Below are 19,070 nucleotides of genomic sequence, written 5' to 3' on the forward strand. Positions count from 1 at the left end.
TGGAAAATGTTACTCTCCCCTGAACTTCAGACCCATAAATCCACCTAGCTTTTCAACATCTCTACTTGGATATATGTTAGATATCTCAAACTCAACACGCCAAATCTGAATTCCAGATGCCCCTAAAAGTTTTCCCCATCCCAGTTAATGATGACTCTAGCCTTCCATTCACTTAGGCAAAACATCTTTGGATCATTCTTGCTTCTTTCCCTCATAGTTCACTTGTGATCTTTCTAGAGATCCTGTTGGTTCTACCTCCAAAAATATCTCCAGAATCAACCAGTTTTCACCATCTCCACTGCTCCACTTGGTCCAAGTCACCGTCATGTCCTTTCTGGACTGTTGAAATAACTAGTCTCCCTGCTTACATGCCCACCCTCCTAAAGTCTTTTCTCAGCATGGCATCCAAATAATCAAATATAAGTAGATCATGTTAATCCTTTGCTAAAAAACCTTTTGGTGGTTCCGCAATTGACCCAGTATAAGAACCAAAATCTATACATTGGTCTTTGCAGTCCCACATGGTTCCTTGGAGAACCATAGTTCTATAGTCTCATCTATAGTCTCATCTCCTATCACATTCCTCAAACTCACTCTGCAGCAGACATTCTGGTGGCCTCTTTGCTGTTCCTCAAACTTACAAGGTAACATTTTGGCCTTAGGCTCTTTGCAGTGAATGTTCTCCTTGCATGAAACACATTCCTGAGGTGAATACATGGTTCAGTGTCAAAAGTGAGATACAGATCACTTTATCAGACCTACACTGACCCTCCCCAACAACCACCATCTTTCTTCCTTTCTTTGTGCTTCTCCATAGTTCGTTTTACCTTCTTACATGATGTATACTCTCCTCTATTTCATTTACTCCATCAGAATTAAAATTCTACAAGGGCAGGGTTTTTGGTCTGTTTTATTTCCTGCTGTATCCTTAAGAACAGTGCCTGGCATGTAACAAGTTCTGAATAAATACTTGTTGAATAAATGACTAGGTTTATTTTGAACAAGTTTGATGTATTTTTGAAGTGTATATATATATATATATGTATATATACACACACACACACACACACACACATATATGTCTCATATATCAATGTTAATGGTACAGATTGTTCGTGTTATCTGCATTTGATGTTCCCAAAGCTTCTGACACTTGGACAAAATGTTTCAAATCTAATGTGTTTATAGTAGAAATAATCAGTCTTTCAATTTTACAATTATAAGAAAATAGGCTTTCTCCTCTCTTCATTGCTCTTGTCTTACTAGGAAACCCCCTGTAGTTTCTGAGAGAAATAATACCAACTTTTTAAGAAGAACTATTGGTATTGTTTTATATGCTATGAATAGGTTTGGAAACAATGCTGTTACAATTAATTTACCAAACAGTTTATGAGAAGTGTACACTGTACCATGCATTTTAACTATTACTGCCAAGTATCAAACTTCAAACTTAAATAAGCAAATATTCCAAATGTTAGCAAATCTGAAGTTAAGCAGAAAATGATGTCTTGGGGCAGAAGATGGCATCTTAGGGCCAAGTAGAAATAAATATGCATTGTCTCATTTCCATTTTGATTACTGAGGGTTATCCAAACCAATTTGCTGCTGCTGCTGCTGCTGCTGCTAAGCCGCTTCAGTCGTGTCCGACTCTGTGCGACCCCATAGACAGCAGCCCACCAGGCTCCCCTGTCCCTGGGATTCTCCAGGCAAGAATACTGGAGTGGGTTGCCATTTCCTTCTCCAATGCATGAAAGTGAAGTTGCTCAGTCATGGCCGACTCTTCGCGACCCCATGGACTGTAGCCCACCAGGCTCCTCCGTCCATGGGATCTTCAGGCAAGAGTACTGGAGTGTGTTGCCATTGCCAAACCAATTTAATTTAATTTAAAAGATCCATAGTGTGGGCCATCTCTGCACATATTATAGCCAATAGAAATGAAGAAATTAATACTTCAAATGAAAAATCATGCATTATTACTTTTTTATATTCTCTAAATGTTCATCTAAGATGCTGTATTTACTAAATAAATTTGTGTTACTTTGCAAAAATAATTTTGTTTTGTGTGGGAAAAGGACTTGCTCAGGTCAGAGTTTCACTGAATGCTATTTGCTGAAAATGCTCCCCAAAACAAAGGGTGGGTGATCAAGTGATTTTCGAAAATGTGACTTACTACATTGAAATTTCAGAGGCTCTGAGATGGTCTGCAGGAAGGAAACATGGTTATCATTGTTTAGTTCAGTTCAGTCGCTCAGTTGTGTCCAACTCTTTGGGGCCCCATGGACTGCAGCATGCCAGGCCTCCCTGTCCATCACCAACTCCCGGAGTTTACTCAAGCTCATGTCCATAGAGTCAGTGATGCCATCCAGCCATCTCATCCTCTGTCGTCCCCTCTTCTCCCGCCTTCAGTCTTTGCCAGCATCAGGGTCTTTTCCAATGAGTCAGTTCTTCACATCAGGTGGCTGAAGTATTGGAGTTTCAGCTTCAGCATCAATCCTTCCAATGAATATTCAGGATGGATTTCCTTTAGGATGGACTGGTTGGATCTCCTTGCAGTCCAAGGGACTCTCAAGAGTCTTTTCCAACACCACAGTTCAAAAGTGTCAATTCTTTGGCACTCAGCTTTCTTTATAGTCCAACTCTCACATTCATACATGACCACTAGAAGAACCATAGCTTTGATTAGATGGACCTTTGTTAGCAAAGTAATGTCTCTGCTTTTTAATATGCTGTCTAGGTTTGTCATAGCTTTTCTTCTGAGGAACAAGCATCTTTTAATTTCATGGCTGCAGTCACCATTTGCAGTGATTTTGGAGCCCAGAAAAATAAAGTCTCTCACTATTTCCATTGTTTCCCCATCTATTTGCCATGAAGTGATGGGACCAGATGCCATGATCTTGGTTTTCTGAATGTTGAGTTTTAAGCCAACTTTTTCACTCTCTTCTTTCACTTTCATCAAGAGGCTCTTTAGTTCTTCTTCACTTTCTGCCATAACAGTGGTGTCATCTGCGTTATCTGAGGTTATTGATATTTCTCCTGGCAATCTGGATTCCAGTTTGTGCTTCATCACATAATGTACTCTGCATATAAGTTAAATAAGCAGGGTGACAATATACAGCCTTGACGTACTCCTTTTCTGATTTGGAACCAGTCTGTTGTTCTGTGTCTAGTTCTAACTGTTGCTTCTTGACCTGCATATAGATTTCTCAAGAGGCAGGTCAGGTGGTCTGGTATTCCCATCTCTTTTAGAATTTTACATAGTTTGTTGTGATCCACACAGTCAAAGGCTTTGGCATAGTCATTGTTTAGCCCTACAGTTATTTGACCACAGAATCACATTTTGCATCTAAAACTGCATTCCCTTTGGAATGGCCTCTTAAGAGCTCTTGTGTGGACTCCTGACCAATAGGAGATGGTGATCACATCACTGGTGGGGTGTCAGGTGGAGACAGGGAGCGAGCTCCCACTTCAAAGCTATCAACATGGAGATAAGTAACACCTCTGCCTGGGCCTCCTAACTAGCCAAACTTCTCAACACTGAAAAGCCCAGATGGCATCCCCTTAGACCAGAGAGGGCAAAGTGCAATGGTCTCGGGGGCCAGGCAGACAGCTTCGAGCGGGGGCTGTGGTGAAGCTAAGAGCCAGCAGTGTTTCATCACAGGGAGGCCACCACTTGGTCTCAACCCACTGTGGCCACGGAGATACAGTGGGCCCAGGATCACCAGGTCTTCCAATTCTTCAGTGTCGAAAATCCAGATTTCCATGTTTAGTCTCCTACGTTTAAATGGTGTTAACTAACTCCATGTTTTAAAATAGCAAAACAAAACACCAGCCACCCAATAAAATATATTCTAGGGCTGCCCCAGTGTGTGACCTCGACCTTAAAAGGAACTAGTATAGCAGCATAAGAAAATGAGACATGTGGGGAAACCTGGAATGCACTTCTGCTGCTGCGTGCTTGGGCCCTTGTGGAAACCAAGTTACTTTCAGTATTTTTGAGGCCAGGATTTTTCTACCTCAGCAGAAATCTTTGAGTCTGAAAAGCATTAAAAACTAATTTATTTCATTGCCCTCATCAAATAATGATAATTTAATATATGTAAAGATGTTTTTACTTTACAGAGTACCAACACTGAAAATAAAATGATAGCCTCTAGGTGTATTAGTTCGATAGGGCGTCATAGCAAAATACCACAGACTGAGGGCTTCCCAGGTGGCACTAGTGGTAAAGAACATGCCTGCCAATGCAGGAGGCTTAATTTAAGATAACCAGATTTAATCCCTGTGTCAGGAAGATCCCCTGGAGGAGGGCATGGCAACCCACTCCAGTATTCTTGCCTGGAGAATCCCATGGACAGAGGAGGCTGGTGGGCCACAGTCCATAGGGCCACAAATAGTTGTCCATGACCAAAGTGACTTAGCACGCATGCACAGTGGTTTAAATCGCAGAAATGTATTTTCTCAAAGTTCTGGAAGTTGAAAATTCAAGATCAAGCCGTCAGTAGGGTTGATTCCTTCCAAGGGCTGAGAGGGAAGTGTTTGTCCCAGGTCTCTCTCATTGGTGTTGAGACAGCTGTCTTCTCCCTGTCTTTACATCCTCTTCCCTGATCTTATAAGGATACCAGTCATACTAACCTCACTACCTCTAAAGATCCTATCTCCAAGTATTATCACATTCTGAGGTCCTGGTGTGTGGGTGGGGAACATTAGCACTTCAACATCATATGTTTTGTTTTTTGAATACCTAGAAATTTGGCACAAAGTTTTAACCATAAAGTTTTATATTTAAGCTAGGAAAAGCTCTTTTTTGAATTGCATGGGAAAAAAGTAAATAAAAGCAAGTGTCAAAAGTTTTATGTAACTTATCTGGGTACCTACAAAAAATAGCATGTGTGTGTGAGCTGCTAGGAAAGGAATGAATGAAACCATAGATTTATTTATTTGGGCCACCACCACATACCTAAGTAGATACACAAGTTAGAATGTGTACCTAATAAGTATAAAATACAGTATGAACTGAATAATATGATTTAAAATGAGATGTGAATGCTTACTACTATTAACCTTAAACTGTGTTTTAATGCATAAATGTTCTTAGAATATCTAAGCTTATGCAAAACAGTTCTGTTTCTGTGTCTCATTTCCGGTTATCTTCTCTTGTTTTACTGCTTCTTAATACAATGAAACAAAAATCAGTACATTTTTAGATTTTAATGGCCAAAGAAAGAAGGTAGAAATAAAACAGGATCTTGAATTCAACATTGATGATATGAAATATTTCAAATCAGCTTTTATTTTCTACACTGCTTGCTTGTAATTTTCTTCGTACTTTCGTAGATGTCCAAGACCCCAAGATGCTTGGATTGAGACCTTCTTCTGGAGAGTTAGCTAAGTCAGACAAATATTCCCAAATGGAGGCTAGTTTTCTTTCAAAATTTTTCTTTCTTTCAAAGCAGATAGCTGAAGCTCCCTCATTCACACACTCATTCGTTTATTCATTTAACACATACCATGGGCTAGGTATTCAGGTAGGCTTTAAAGATAAGCATGCCGCCTCTAACCTCAGGGAGCTCACAGTCTGGTACAGTGAACGGAGATGGAAAACAGGGAATTTGCAGTGGAGATTCTGACCAGAACAGAACCATCACCCAGGCCAGAATGAGTGGAAAAGGCCTATGAGTTAAGTCACAAGTAAAGCATAGAAATTTTCTAGGTGACTGACCCAGTTGTATGTTACAAAGATGCCAAAACATGAAAACACACAATGTATTGAGGGAACTGTAAGTACCTGGGTTTTTCTGAAATATACACTGTGTCAGAAAATAGAAGATTTGAGACTGGAGATATGGGAGCCAAGTTGAAGGGAATTTGGAGAAATCATATGGGCATTGAGGAGCCTTGACTCCCATATTTTAATCAGCATTTTAAAAAGGTTACGTGGGAGTGATGTAGAGGATAGGTCAGAAAGGAAGAACACTGAAAACTACAGTACTGTTGTGAATTCACTTAAAAATAAGAGACAGTAAAGTGATGCGTTAAAAAAGGGTAGACCCTGGAGCCAGGCTAACACCTTGGCAGCCTGACTCTGCCACTGCTTAGCTATGACACCATGGGCCAGTCCCTTAACTTCTCGGAACCTCCTTTTCCTCATTGCAAAACAGAGATAATGTAAAGAACCCATCTGCCAATGCACGAGGCGTAAGAGTTGTGGGTTCAGTTCCTGGGTAGGGAAGATCCCCTAGAGGAGAGCATGGTAACCCACTCCAGTATTCTTGCCTGGAAGAATCCCATAGACAGAGGAACCTGGTGGGCGATAGTCCATGGGGTCACAAAGAGTCAGACACAACCTAGTTACTAAACAAACAACAAAAATGCACTTTCTAGGGATGCTGTGAGAATTAAATGCATTGTATATATTAATCACTCAGTATATGTTAGCAATTATTGTTATTAATGTTAAACAGTAATGGCTTGGACTAAGATGGGGCTAGGTGGTAAGTTTAAAGCAAGTTAAAACGGGAGAATTCAGGAACTGTCATAGTAAGGTTGTAGGGGAAGGGGCTGAGTCCGTGTGTAACCTGCTACTGGGACTAAACACCTAAAGATATTCTGTGTTCTCCAGAGTTCTTCATTGGTATTAGGTTCCAACTATACAGCTTTTATGTTTTAATATAATCAGATGCCGCTGTCAGAACATCTCTGACATCTCTGCCCCTCCATCACTAGATGCTGCTGTCAGGATTCCTGTCCCCTCTGATGCTTGAGGCCTGTTTATGAGGTGAGCGTTATATGCACCCTCAGTTGCCCCAGGCCTAAGAGAAACCACGAGACAGTATATGAACCCATGGCCTTAAATATCTTGTTTTTCATTCTAAAGAAATATTTCCCTTTTTTTTTTAAATTTCGGCCAACTTTGATGTTCTATTTCTCCTGAATTTACTGGGAACTTCATGAGTCCATCACCAGATGATGGACAGTAGGATCGCTGGAAACATTTTTCTTTCCTTCTATTTAATGGGAAAAATCAAAGTCTTTGTCACTCTAATCTGATACTTGTAAAAAGAATGTTTGCAGTGAGGAATCTAACAACAACAACAAAAAAGGCCCGCTTTCTCTGCAGGCTTTTCAGAGCAGTACCTGCTTTGCTGGAGACAAAACAGCTGCCATGTACCTCTCCCAAGCTCTGTGGTCCATACACATTGGTCTGGATTATTCTGCTTTCTTTCCAGGGGAGCAAATGTCAGCCAGCCATGCTAGCATTCTCTTCATGAACCTTATTGTAAATCTGAATCTCTCTTCCTAAATGCATCCTGGAGTCTAGGTCTCCTTCAAGGTGAGGGGGAGCCTAGCCTCCCTAGGGTGGCTCCGGATGGTCTGGTTAAGTAAAAATTCCTCCTTCCTTGCCTTGTCTAATTGGAGCACCAGGAATGCAACAATGGACAAGACACATAAGGGCCCCATCTTTAGGGAGTTCATATTATGATGGAAAAGACAGTAAATGAATAAATGCATTTTTAAGTCATAAACACATGATCCATGAAGGTCTTTCCAATCAGCTGTGGTTAAATGTTGTTATTGTTGTTGAGTCACTAAGTTGTGTCCAACTTTTTGTAACCCCGTGGACACACCAGGCGCCTCTCTCCTCCACTGTCTCCTGGAGTTTGCTCAAATTCATGTTCATTGAGTTGATGATGCTGTCTAACCATCTCATCCTCTGCTGCCCCCTTCTCCTTTTGTCTAGAGTCTCTCCCAGCATCAGAGGCTTTCCAATGAGTTAGCCCTTTGCATCAGGTGGTCAAAGTATTGGAGCATCAGTTTCAGCATCAGAATTCATTTCCTTTAGGATTGACTGTGATTTGATCTCTTGCAGACCAAGGGACTCTCAAGAGCCTTCTCCAGCCCCACAGTTTGAAAGCATCAAAATGTCTCAATAAATGCTTGAACTGAATTAGATCCCTGAGTCTGAGGCCTTCAAACTTGAGACTCTAACTTTGAAATTGGCCTTCAAGTGTACTGCCATTTTCTACATAACTCTGTTTAGCCTGTGTGAGATCAGAAGCATTGAATGTTTTGGCTGTAGTGTGAAGTTTTTATGGTATATGGCTATTGATATGAATGCTACAGTATCTAGTTTCCTACTTCCTCAAAACAGCTGAGCACCTATATTATCATTTCCCACTGCTTTTGTATAACATCAGTAAGCCAGTAAGGGTGGATCAGCAGAAATGGTGGATAAGTGGTTGTGTTTTTATTGTCTGTGTACGTCAGAATATATATATATGACCAGGTTATGATAAATGGGCCTCATGGACAACACAGTCAGCACATACATGCAATTTAAACATCAAAGAGTTCTTATGCATTCAAATAAAACTAAATGGAAAAAAAAATTGCAGTTTTCCCAGTATTTGTATAATACAAGCAATGATTCACTTTCATCACCAAAATATTTACATTAAGTTATTTATTCATTACCAGCTCAAGGGTAGGACCCTACAGAAGATGGGTCAGTTTGTCATTGTTTTCCATTATGCACCTATTCTGTGATATGATATTCACAAACTAAAAATGTGCTTAAAGATTAAGATCATGTATATATTTGGAAATCAAAATGAGAGGCATGAGATTTGCCTATCACAGAATTTCCTACTAGACATATCTTTAAGTAGAGTCTTAACCTTTCATTCACTGTATTCTATCACTCAGGTAATTATTGATCAGAATCTGCTAAGGGCCAGCCATAAACCAAGCACTTTCCTAGGCTTCTGAATACAGAGATTCCCCCAAAATACAATTCATGCTCTCAATGAGCTGAGTCTAGTGGGGGATGAAGACCAGTAAGCAGCAATTGTGGAAGGTAAACCAGCAATTACAGCGTGAGAGGACTAAGACTGAGATATGCCTGGAGTATATGATGACGATGCAGAAGGCTAATTCCTACACACCCCAGCTTAGATTAGAGGGGAAGATGAATGGGGAACAGTGTTTTGAACAGAAGGGACAGCATGCGCAGAGGCTTGGAAGAATGGAAGCTGCCCACAGCTTTTAGTATGATTAGCACACAGCAATCAGGAACCAGATTAAAACCTTATATGATGCCATAGACTTCAAATATTGACTCTGGGGCAGTACAGATAGGCTCTTTTTATAGCAAGTTGCTGACACAGTTAGACTTGTTATTTAGAAATATTGGTAAGCCCCAGTGTGGAAGACCAGTTAGAGGTGTTTGGTTTGTGGGAGGTTTTGTTTGTTTGTTTCAGCTGTGGAAATATAAGAAAGACTGAGGAAGGGAGATCAAATGGGAGGTTCTTGCTGAAGTTCAAAAGTGTGAAAATGGAAAAGAATAAAGGCAGTTCAGTCAAGATGGGAAAACAAAACAGATTTGGATACTAGGGACTTGTGCTGTCCTGTCTTTCGCTGTGAAATTTGAGTTGGAAAGTAGGGTGTGCATAACAGAAGCAGGTAAACTCGAGAGTATTGAGTAGCATTTAAACCACTTGTCCTTTTGAGTGTCCAGTTTATTTCCAATGAGACTTGAACTGAGGGCTTCCGATTTCTGCTGTCCTGTGTTCTTTCCCTTGACACTTTATCTCTGTTAAAAGGAAGCAAACAAATAAAAACAAGCAAAAGGATCTGTTATCTATATGATACGTATGTACACACTTAGACACTGTGAGTAAAGGAAACCAAGTTACTGCTAAAATTGGAACATCTTTTATCAAATATCTTTATGGAATGTACTTTTAAATAACAAAAGCATTTTCAAGTTGGCAGTTTCTCAGTCGTTAGTGCATCTTAAAAAAAAAAACTGTTTCAACCAGCATGTGTTTCCTCACCTTCAAACAGTGAGTGGCAATGTTTGGAAAACATTTGTTAAACTCTCTAAATACAAGTTGATGCTTCCCATAACACTTGTGACATACCCTTCTACGTGAGAAAATAGTTTGCCTTTCGGGTCATTCCTAAATCAATTTATTTTTAAAGCATTTATGTGCCATTACAAGGATTCACAGAAAAAAAGAGGCAGCACTACATGACTTTCAGCTGGCCCAGGATTTTCATCCACTCCTGTTCCTTTTTTAAAAGTAAACCTTTCTTAAAGTTGTGTTTTTCCTCTTCATTTCATTCATAAGTGTAGATGTCTCTTATTTCTTTGAAAAACTTTGAGCTCAATCACTAGAATTAAGCAGGGGGATAAAAAAAAAAAAATCCACACTTAAATTTATTACGGCTAGCCAACACCTCCCATGGATAAACATCACATTTTACAAATGAAGAAACTGAGGTCCAATGAGGTCGTCATCCAGCATCAAATTCTGTAATCTATGAGTTGGGCAAATTTTTTAAAAAAGGAATGGGATTCACATTTATGGTAGGAATTGTTTTAATGTCACAAGTGTTTAGTAATTATATAACTGCTATCAATCTCCTTGACATAGAGAACTCTTGAAGTCCTAAAACATTTTTCTTAACAATTAGTAGCCAGTGATATTACTAGACCCCCAACTCCAGCCACATGCTGACCCAAGACCTGAGGTGGTTTCACACTGTCTTTCTCGTTCTCTTGCATTCTGGATAGTACTCACCGTGCATTAAAATCAACTAGTGATGATTTAAAAATTTAAATACAATGGGGGACGATCTAGAATGTATTTACATCATCGGTTACAACCTAAGAACCAGTATGTTGTTGTTCAGCTGCTAAGTTGTATCCAACTCTTTTGTGATCCTGTGGAAACCCGCCAGACTCCTCTGTCCATGGGATTTTCCCAGGCAAGAACACTGGAGTGGGTTGCCATTTCCTCCTCGGGATCTTCCCACCCCAGGACGCAAACCCGCATCTCCTGCATTGGCAGCAGATTCGTTACCACCAAGCCACCGGGGACGCCCTGTAAAGAAGCAATATAGATGAGTAGGAGGAGTTCAGGTATGGGACAGGAAGAGCAGAGTTTAATTCTCAGCTGGCTACTTTTGCAGCCAGCTTGTACTTTTTTGTCAGTGTGGCCTTGGCCAGATTGTTTTCTCTCCTCTTTTTTTGCACTTGATTCTTATGAGAATTTAGTGAGCGCACATGTATGTAGTGACTGGCACAAAAGTCACATTAGTTAAAGGTAACTATCAGTACTGAATACTGAGTCTGCCTTTAAGGGAACCAGTGTATGCCAAGTCAGGGAGAGTAGATGCTGCAAGGATATGTGCCTGCTTGGGTCTTAGTTTGTGGTCTGAGTCGTCGCTAGGTCTTAGTTTGTGATGCCAGTGCTGTAGTTAAGATATCCCCCTCTGTTCAGCATGAGACTACTGAGAATCTAAACACTTCTTGGAGGACACCGCCAGTGCATTAATAAAATATCTCCTTGCCCAAGAGCCCAAACAAAGTTTGTCTCCCACAAGGGGACTTTTGTTTTTCTTTTTTCTGTTTTCTTCTTTCTTGTATTTATTTATTTATTCTTCCAACAGATGCTTCCTTGTTTTTGGAGCCATATCATGCATTGGGGGTTAGTAATTTCACTTTTCCAAGGTCTCAGATACTTGAAAAATAAAGAGTTTTTTCTTTTTTTTTTCTTTTTTTTTTTAGCTTTAGATTACAAGTACAGGGGAAAAAATCCAAGAGCTATAAACTGGGGAGTACATTAACCACTTGGGATTATTTCAAAGTGAAAGGACATTTACTAGGTTCATCTGACCTCTGATTTGAGGATCAGTTTTTGAAAAACACCACCAATCACAGACTTGTAAAGTTTGCAGAAACTGCCGACAGACCCAAATATGTTAAAGGTTGTAATCTCCTGAAAGGAGTTGGTTGATTTTCCTGTTGCCCCTCCTATCAACTTTAACCTCCAACCTTCTCCGGCATGTATCACTACAAATAAAACTGCTGAGGTTTGACAAGAGGATATAAAGTCATTAGGCCATTGCACAGGGATGGCCACGTGATTTTCTTCAACCTGGAATGAATGCTCTGTAATTTGGGCTTTTCAATAGGAAGTCATAAACACTCACTCATATCGCTTTAGTTTTAATAATTACTCTTAAAAAAAAAAAAACCAGAAACATACATATTCAATGATGTTTGACAACTGGAATTTAGTGGTTTTGTTATTGGTTGTCTTTGACCATTAACTTGGATTTCTGTTCTTAATTTTAATGTATACGATTTCAAGCAAGCAGCCTATGATCCTGCTATAAACATGGCATTTGTATACAGCACTGTAAATGAATTTTTAGTTCATGATTAAGACAAACCAGATGACAAAAAGCAAACAATGTGTTTGCGTTGCTCTACTCACTTAAAAAATAATCCCCTGCCCTGGATTCACCTGCAGTGCCTTTCTTCTTTGAGGGCATGGGGGATGTGAGGCTCACAGAGCACTAAAGTGCGCCAGGGTTGCTGAAGTTTCAGTTACTTGTGTAGCTTCTCCAGTAATTCAGCTATCTATGGAAATTATTCATTCTACACTAGATAAATGCTCTCTTATGAAGTCTCTGGCACCATTCAGTCTGAACTCAGCTCATTCTCTGTTACTAGTGTTTGAACATAAGGAATGGGGGAACGATGACATCAGTACTTGAACAGTGGTTCTTGGTATGTTTTACTGTGTTTGCATTTTTGAAGGTAGGTCAGTGTATTTTGTTAGATACAGCTTAGCAGCTCTCAGCCAACCCTAGAAAGGTGGTATGTGTATGTGTATTTATCTATTTGTATATATCCAATATACAGGGCTTCCCCCGTGGCTCAGTGGTAAAAGAATCTACCTGCCAATGCAGGAGACGCAGATTCAATCCCTGGGTTGGGAAGATACCTTGAAGAAGGAAATAGCAACCCACTCCAGTATTCTTACCAGGAAAATCTCATGGGCAGAGGAGCCTGGCACACTCCGTAGGGTCCGTAGGGTCACAAAAAGTTGGACATGACTGAGCACACGTCCATCCTATATGTATATATATATGCAAGTATTCTTTCTTCATGCTGACTTTCTTCTCCTCCTGTTCCTTTCACTGGGCAGCTGAGCAGAGGAGGACATGTGCTTCAAAGGACTGGGGTTTGGTAAATAAGGAGTCTTGGTGATAGAGAAGGGGACGTGGTGCTGATTAGGTCCCACTTGCCCTTTTGGTCGCCTCAGCAGAATTCAGACTTTCAGCAGAGCCAGGGTGCATTCTGCAGAAGCATTGTGTTAACATAACGAAAGTGCGTGCATATAAAAACTCCCAAACAGTCATCTAAGCAATGTCACTTCTTTCTGAGCAAGGTCCAGAACCTAGAAGAGATCTGTGTGTTGATTTGGAGCTAGGGTTGGGGTGAGGTGGGGTGAGGGAGCATGGAGGAGATGGGGATAGAAAACAGAACAAGAAAACTGGGTGGGTGTGGCCTCACATCTTACAGTTCTAAGGAAACTAGAGCTTTATAAGCTCCTTATGGTAAAACTGTGGAGACCATAAGACTGGCTCTTGTTCCTCCCATTGAATGGTGTGTAAATCCAAGTGGTAATTATTAACAACAGCTGTAGGAATCTCGTACATTTATTCAGGGCTTCCAAATTCTTTTTTTTTTTTTTTTTTTTTGAGCCTAGGAAACAAACCATTTTAACGGATAGGGGAGCAAAGGCTCAGAAAGACAAAGTGACTTGTCCAAGACAAATTCATTAGTGTCAGAGCTAGGATTGCTTTGCTTATTATTCAACAGAACTGTTCTGTTGACCATGTACCCGGCATGCGCCAGGTACCAGGCATCCAAGGATGAAGGAGACACCTCCCCTCGAGGAGCTCCCGGTCTGTGCAGGGTTGAAGGGACTTGGGGGCGGGGGGGCATCAGGGGCGCTGAGGCCCTGGCTGGGACTCAGAAGATGAGTCTGCAGGAAAAGGAGGCAGATTCTCACCAGCTGTCCTCATTCCAAGTGAGGACAGTTTTAAGGATGTTAGCTGTTTAGCCAATTCAAGCACATCTTCCCGTTTTAATTTCCTGAATTACCAGTTCCGAAACTTTTAAGAAACAAACAGCTATACTGTAGAAAAGGCCCAGCCTGATAACTCAGCTGGTGACAAGTGAGACGAGCACCTACTAGACTAATAAGGAAAAACTGTGGACACCAGGAGCTGGAGCTGTGGAGTGGTTGAGTGGACAACTCAAAGGTTAAAAATACATATCATAGATAGAACAAGAAAAAGCATTTGACTTTTTGCTAATATAAAATGCCAAATCCCTCCATTTTTATGTTTTATGTGTCTGTCCCATGACAATAAAATAAACAAACCTCTAAAACTCATGTAATAGTGCTAGATGAGGGAAACCCATTCTGACTGATTTACTTATTTTAAACCTTAAATCAATAGCCACAGAATGAATATGTTGACTATTTAACCAAGCTTTCTTTGTATTTGCTTTTACCAAGAACTTCATTCCTTCCATTTTTATCGATAAAAGCATATAGATGGTATTAATAGATTTTAAATGGGCAGACATGAAATTGAGATGAGATTCAGTTCATCAAAACTTCAAGGAATGCTTTGTATTCCTGAAAAAGATGCTATTTTACTAGTACTCAGTGCCACCTAGATGAAGAGTTCTAAAGTTAGTTTGACTGCCCGGCCCTTTTCGTTCTAGTTGTGTATAGTGGTTCAGTGTTCGTAGACATTGAATGTATGTACAAAATTGTGAGTAAAAAGAATGGTTTCCCCTCACCCAGAGTTGCAGTGAAATTTGACATCCTAAGATGAGGCCCAGGATGAGAAAGAAAGCATTCCTATTCCAGCTTGAGAGTACAGGAGAAAGATCCTCTCATCTCAGCCCGCTTGTCTTATATGACCTTTTAGGCATTGCTAAGAAAGCTGAGGGCCGAAGAATTGATGCTTTTGAACTATGGTGTTGGAGAAGACTCTTGCGAGTCCCTTGGATTGCAAGGAGATTCAACCAGTCTATCCTAAAGGAGATCAGTCCTGGGTGTTCAATGGAAGGACTGATATATTGAAGCTGAAACTACACTACTTTGGCCACCTGATGTGAAGAGCTGACTCATTTGAAAAGACCCTGATGCTGGGAGAAGGGGATGACAGAAGATGAGATGGTTAGATGGCACTCAATGGACGAGAGTTTGAGTAAACTCTGGGAGTTAGTGATGAACAGGGAGGCCTGGCATCCTGCGATTCATGGGGTCGCAAAGAGTCAGACACAACTGAGTGACTGAACTGAACTGAAGCAAGCAGTGAAACGAGTATTCCCCAGCTAGAAATAGAACAGAAATAGAATCAAGCAATAGAAAAAGTTGAGGCTCAGAGTTGGAAATCTTGAGAACAAGTAAACTTAGAATTGGTTCCTGAAGCTCTGAATCTGAGTGTCCAATTGTAGTAGCGCCTTCGGAAAGAGAAGTGTGAGTATAGTGGAGAGCGCTGGTTCAGTGGCTTTTTGCCACTGAATTTTGGCTTAAATTGCAGATGGAAGCTTATACTGTGCAGTGAGTCACTCTTCCTTTCATCTGGGTTGGGTAAACTGGGTGATTCCCAGAACATTTCTGTTCTGGGGCCATCTTCTCGTGCAGTGCTCGCTTTGGGAATAGAGTCCCCTGGTTTGCTCGAGATCTAGGTTCTGAAGTTGAGTGCAATTCTGACTCCCCATCCTTTTGCTGACTCAGGGAACAAAGACTCCTTCAAGCCAAGCGGACCCTGATGAAGAAGCAGTGATCTGAGGATCTCTTCCTTTCCTCCCTGCTCTAACTCCCCTCATCCTGACAGCCCCCCTCCCTCGCCCCGTGTCGTCCTGCCTATCACCGGTGTGCAGCTGCATAGACCTTCTTAGTCCCGCTTCTCACTTCGAGCCTTTTTTCTTGGTCCTCTCATCCCCTTGACTCAAGATTTTCTTTTTTTCTGTTTTAGGCAGGGTTAATTGGTCTTGCCTTCCAGGAAAGCTCTCCATAACAGACTTCCTGCTCGAGTCAGCTTTTCTACGGTCTCATAAATTCCTGAGAAGACGAGCGAGGGGATGCCCCAGGAAACTCCATCTTGTGCTGACCCCTTCTGGAATTGCTAGAGGGCAGAAAAGGCCATACAGACCTCTCTGTAGTTACACAGCCCTTCCCCTTGCCCCCCAGAAGCCCAACTAAATATCCTTTTTTCTCTCTTCCTCATCTTATTTAAGGGAGGGGGGCAGTTAGTTAACAAAGGATTCAGAAACTATTACTCTCCACAATAAGATTTCCTCTCATTTGGCTGGCTTACATTCTGTCACCCACATAGATAGGTCCTTAAACTTTTATTTATGCAGCATAATTTCTGATTGCACTGAAGTGATATAATGTAATTTATCTGTTGACTCAGAAGGTACCTCCAGTTGGTCATGCTAGAATTTTCCATATTGGAAGATAGAGTCCACGAGACTGCACATCTGCACTGACCCCCAGGTGTTTAGCCTGCCGCTTTCTCTACTACAGACTAAACCAACAAAGAACAGTACTATGTCAAAATGATTCTTGATTCGTTGTATATTCATGGTGAATAGAAAATAAATTTAGATTAAATGTCATATAGTCAGAGCAGGTAGTAGGGGAGCGAATGAAAGCTGCCTCTTTTATGGGCTGCTGAGAGGTGATAGCTCTTAAAAAGCAGTCTGCTAAGTGATCCCAAGCGAATGCAAATTAACAGTTGTTTTCTTTCAGAACTGTATGACTGAATAAACATTTACCATTTGTTTCATTTCTACTCATCTCTTAAAACAGTTGCTACAGGTCTTAATAGTAAGACTCGAAACATATAATATATTAGCCTTGGCACATCAAAATATTGTTCATCTTCCAAACTTGAGATATTCCAGTTTGGCTTCTCACTGAGTTTATAATGTTCTTAGGGTATGTATCTAAAAATGCATCTTACTAATCTCCTGGGGTTTATTTTTTATTTTTTTAAAGAAGAGTCCCTGTAACTTGTCACTATTCCCAGCTTAAACATGGTCTGTCATTTGTGAGATTGATGCCCATTGTGTTACGTTGCAGTCTTAGGAGGGGTCTTGAATAAGAAATTTAACCCACCAAGTAGTAGTTTGGAAAAAAGACTTATGATATTGGTGCAAAATAATAATGAGGTTAGAAATGAAATTTCAACCTCAGCGGAGAACAGTGATGCCTGCCTTTTCATACAAGCCTTTCACATGGATTCAGTGTGATCACCTTTTCTCACAGCACCACCGGGGCCACTGTGAGGGGTAAAGAATTTCAGCAACTGAACAACAGTATCAAATAAATTCATTTTAGGAACTCTCCTTAAAGGTCTGTTCCAATCGTTAACATTCCTGTTTAACACCAGCTCCACAACATTGGCGCTGGTGTGTCTGCCAAGTGCTCGGCACTGAGTTCTCATGCAGCAAATTTAGCATGACAAAGTTGCTCCTGTTTTTGTTTTTGTTTTTTTTTTTTTTTTTTTGCAAGTAGAAAACCTGCGGCCCCAAATGGAGCCTCATGCAGTCAACTGCAGAATGGAGATGAGATCCGAGAGATACAGTATAAGGGATTATCTGGGATCATGTAGATGGTTCGCAATTGCCTTTGTATGGCTCCTGGGTTAGATCATTCTTGGCAAGTTTGGTGAATTAGTATCCTATTCCTGAGTCCCGTTTCAATACCTAGTTTGGAACTCGTCCACTCCCTGAGAACTTCCATTGAAATTTTTATCAATGGTATTTGCATAGACAAAATGGAATCAAACTATTGACATGTAGTTGTTTTTTAAAAAGCAAATTTATGTGAATGGTTTGTCAGTAGAGATAATTTAGCCAAAGGCACCTGTCTTCTCTAAGAACTCGGCCTGAAAAGACTTTTAGGGGGAGCCTGGTGAATTTTTTGTCCTTAAAATAAAGCTGTTTTTGAGGTAGGAGAGAAGCTTAGTTTTTGAAATGGCACAATGAATAACAAAGGCCCCTTTTCACCCCCCAAAAAAGGACTAAAAAGGACATTTGTTCAACTCCTGAGGAAGAATTGTGCCGTTAACATAAAAGTCTAGATACAAGGGGAGGGAAAATTGGAGAGAGAGGAGGAGCAGGTAGAACTAGGCAATGCCGGACCGGGAAGCAACTTGTTTTACAAAGATGATGATGCTCAAGCTCAGATTGCAAACTCAAGAAAGAGCATGTTTAGTGAATGAAACAGCCGGGAGATAAAACTTAGAACATCCCTTCTCCGAGCACGTGGATATGTGTGTGTTTCCCTGCCCCCCCCCCCCACCCCCTGTTCCCCAGTGGCCTTATAAGTGGAGTCTGGCAGACAAGTGGCCAATAACCAGTCTTCATAATGGAGGTCAGGTGACTTGTATTTCTGGATTTTTAGAAGAGACAGGGTTTATCATTGATTTAAAGATGGAAAGTACACTATTTCACCTCCCCCTGTCATTTAGTGGATGTGGTTCTTGGGTGTGTTAATGTGTCTGGAGCCCTGACCTAAACTGTAGATGAGAAGACTCTTTAAATATTAAAATGCAGAACAAACAGAATTGTTTATGCAGTAAGAAAGTGCACAGTATTCTAAAATCAGACCTGATCATTTTACTGGGGCAGCAAATACTACGTTTCTGACCAAATGCAACTTTTTTGAAAACTCCCTCTTTAACAAAATTAGCAAGTTGCTGGCCTTTCTTTTAAAAAAAAGAAATCAAGTTACAGAGTAATGTAACTCTGGAGTTATCAAATCTTTTTATCCCTCTTACATGTCAAAGTTTAAGTGCCATGTTTTGTGTATACAGTCATCATGATATTTGAAAAGGCCATAAAGAAAAGCAATTATATAATTGTTTTCAAGAACCAAGAAGCAAGGATAAAGGTTTTAGAAACAAACGAGAAGTATTAACAATAACAGCACCTGAAGTCAAGATGCAAAATTCTGTCCTAATTATTGGTGATGATTAATTAAGCATCAAGTTACAAGTTTTGAAAGAATTTCAGAATTATTTTTCTTTGATTTATCTACTGAAAAAAAAAAAACCACCCCATCATTTTCTATTTTAGCAGTTTCCACAACTTAAACATTAAATTCTTATTGTTTGATTTCTGTTATATTAGTAGTGTGTGTTTTGCAATTCTAATCTTCACGTTTTTCTTTCTT

The 19,070-nt window shown here is 40.4% G+C and overlaps 1 protein-coding gene across 7 annotated transcripts in view; it reads left to right on the forward strand.

The window, feature by feature from the left end:
* Positions 1 to 19,070, forward strand: part of CDIN1 (CDAN1 interacting nuclease 1) — a 288,076-nt gene that overhangs the window by 157,992 nt on the left and 111,014 nt on the right. The window contains exon 12 of one of the 7 annotated variants that reach the window (XM_070468971.1): positions 6,724 to 6,775. The exons of the other annotated variants lie outside the window; for them this stretch is intronic. Coding sequence (XP_070325072.1) covers positions 6,724 to 6,754 — 31 coding nt within the window. The 3' untranslated portion in view covers positions 6,755 to 6,775. The remainder of the gene's footprint in view (positions 1 to 6,723; positions 6,776 to 19,070) is intronic. 7 annotated transcript variants of the gene reach the window in all.

Source organism: Odocoileus virginianus, chromosome 6, assembly GCF_023699985.2.
Source record: "Odocoileus virginianus isolate 20LAN1187 ecotype Illinois chromosome 6, Ovbor_1.2, whole genome shotgun sequence".
Taxonomy (NCBI): domain Eukaryota; kingdom Metazoa; phylum Chordata; class Mammalia; order Artiodactyla; family Cervidae; genus Odocoileus; species Odocoileus virginianus.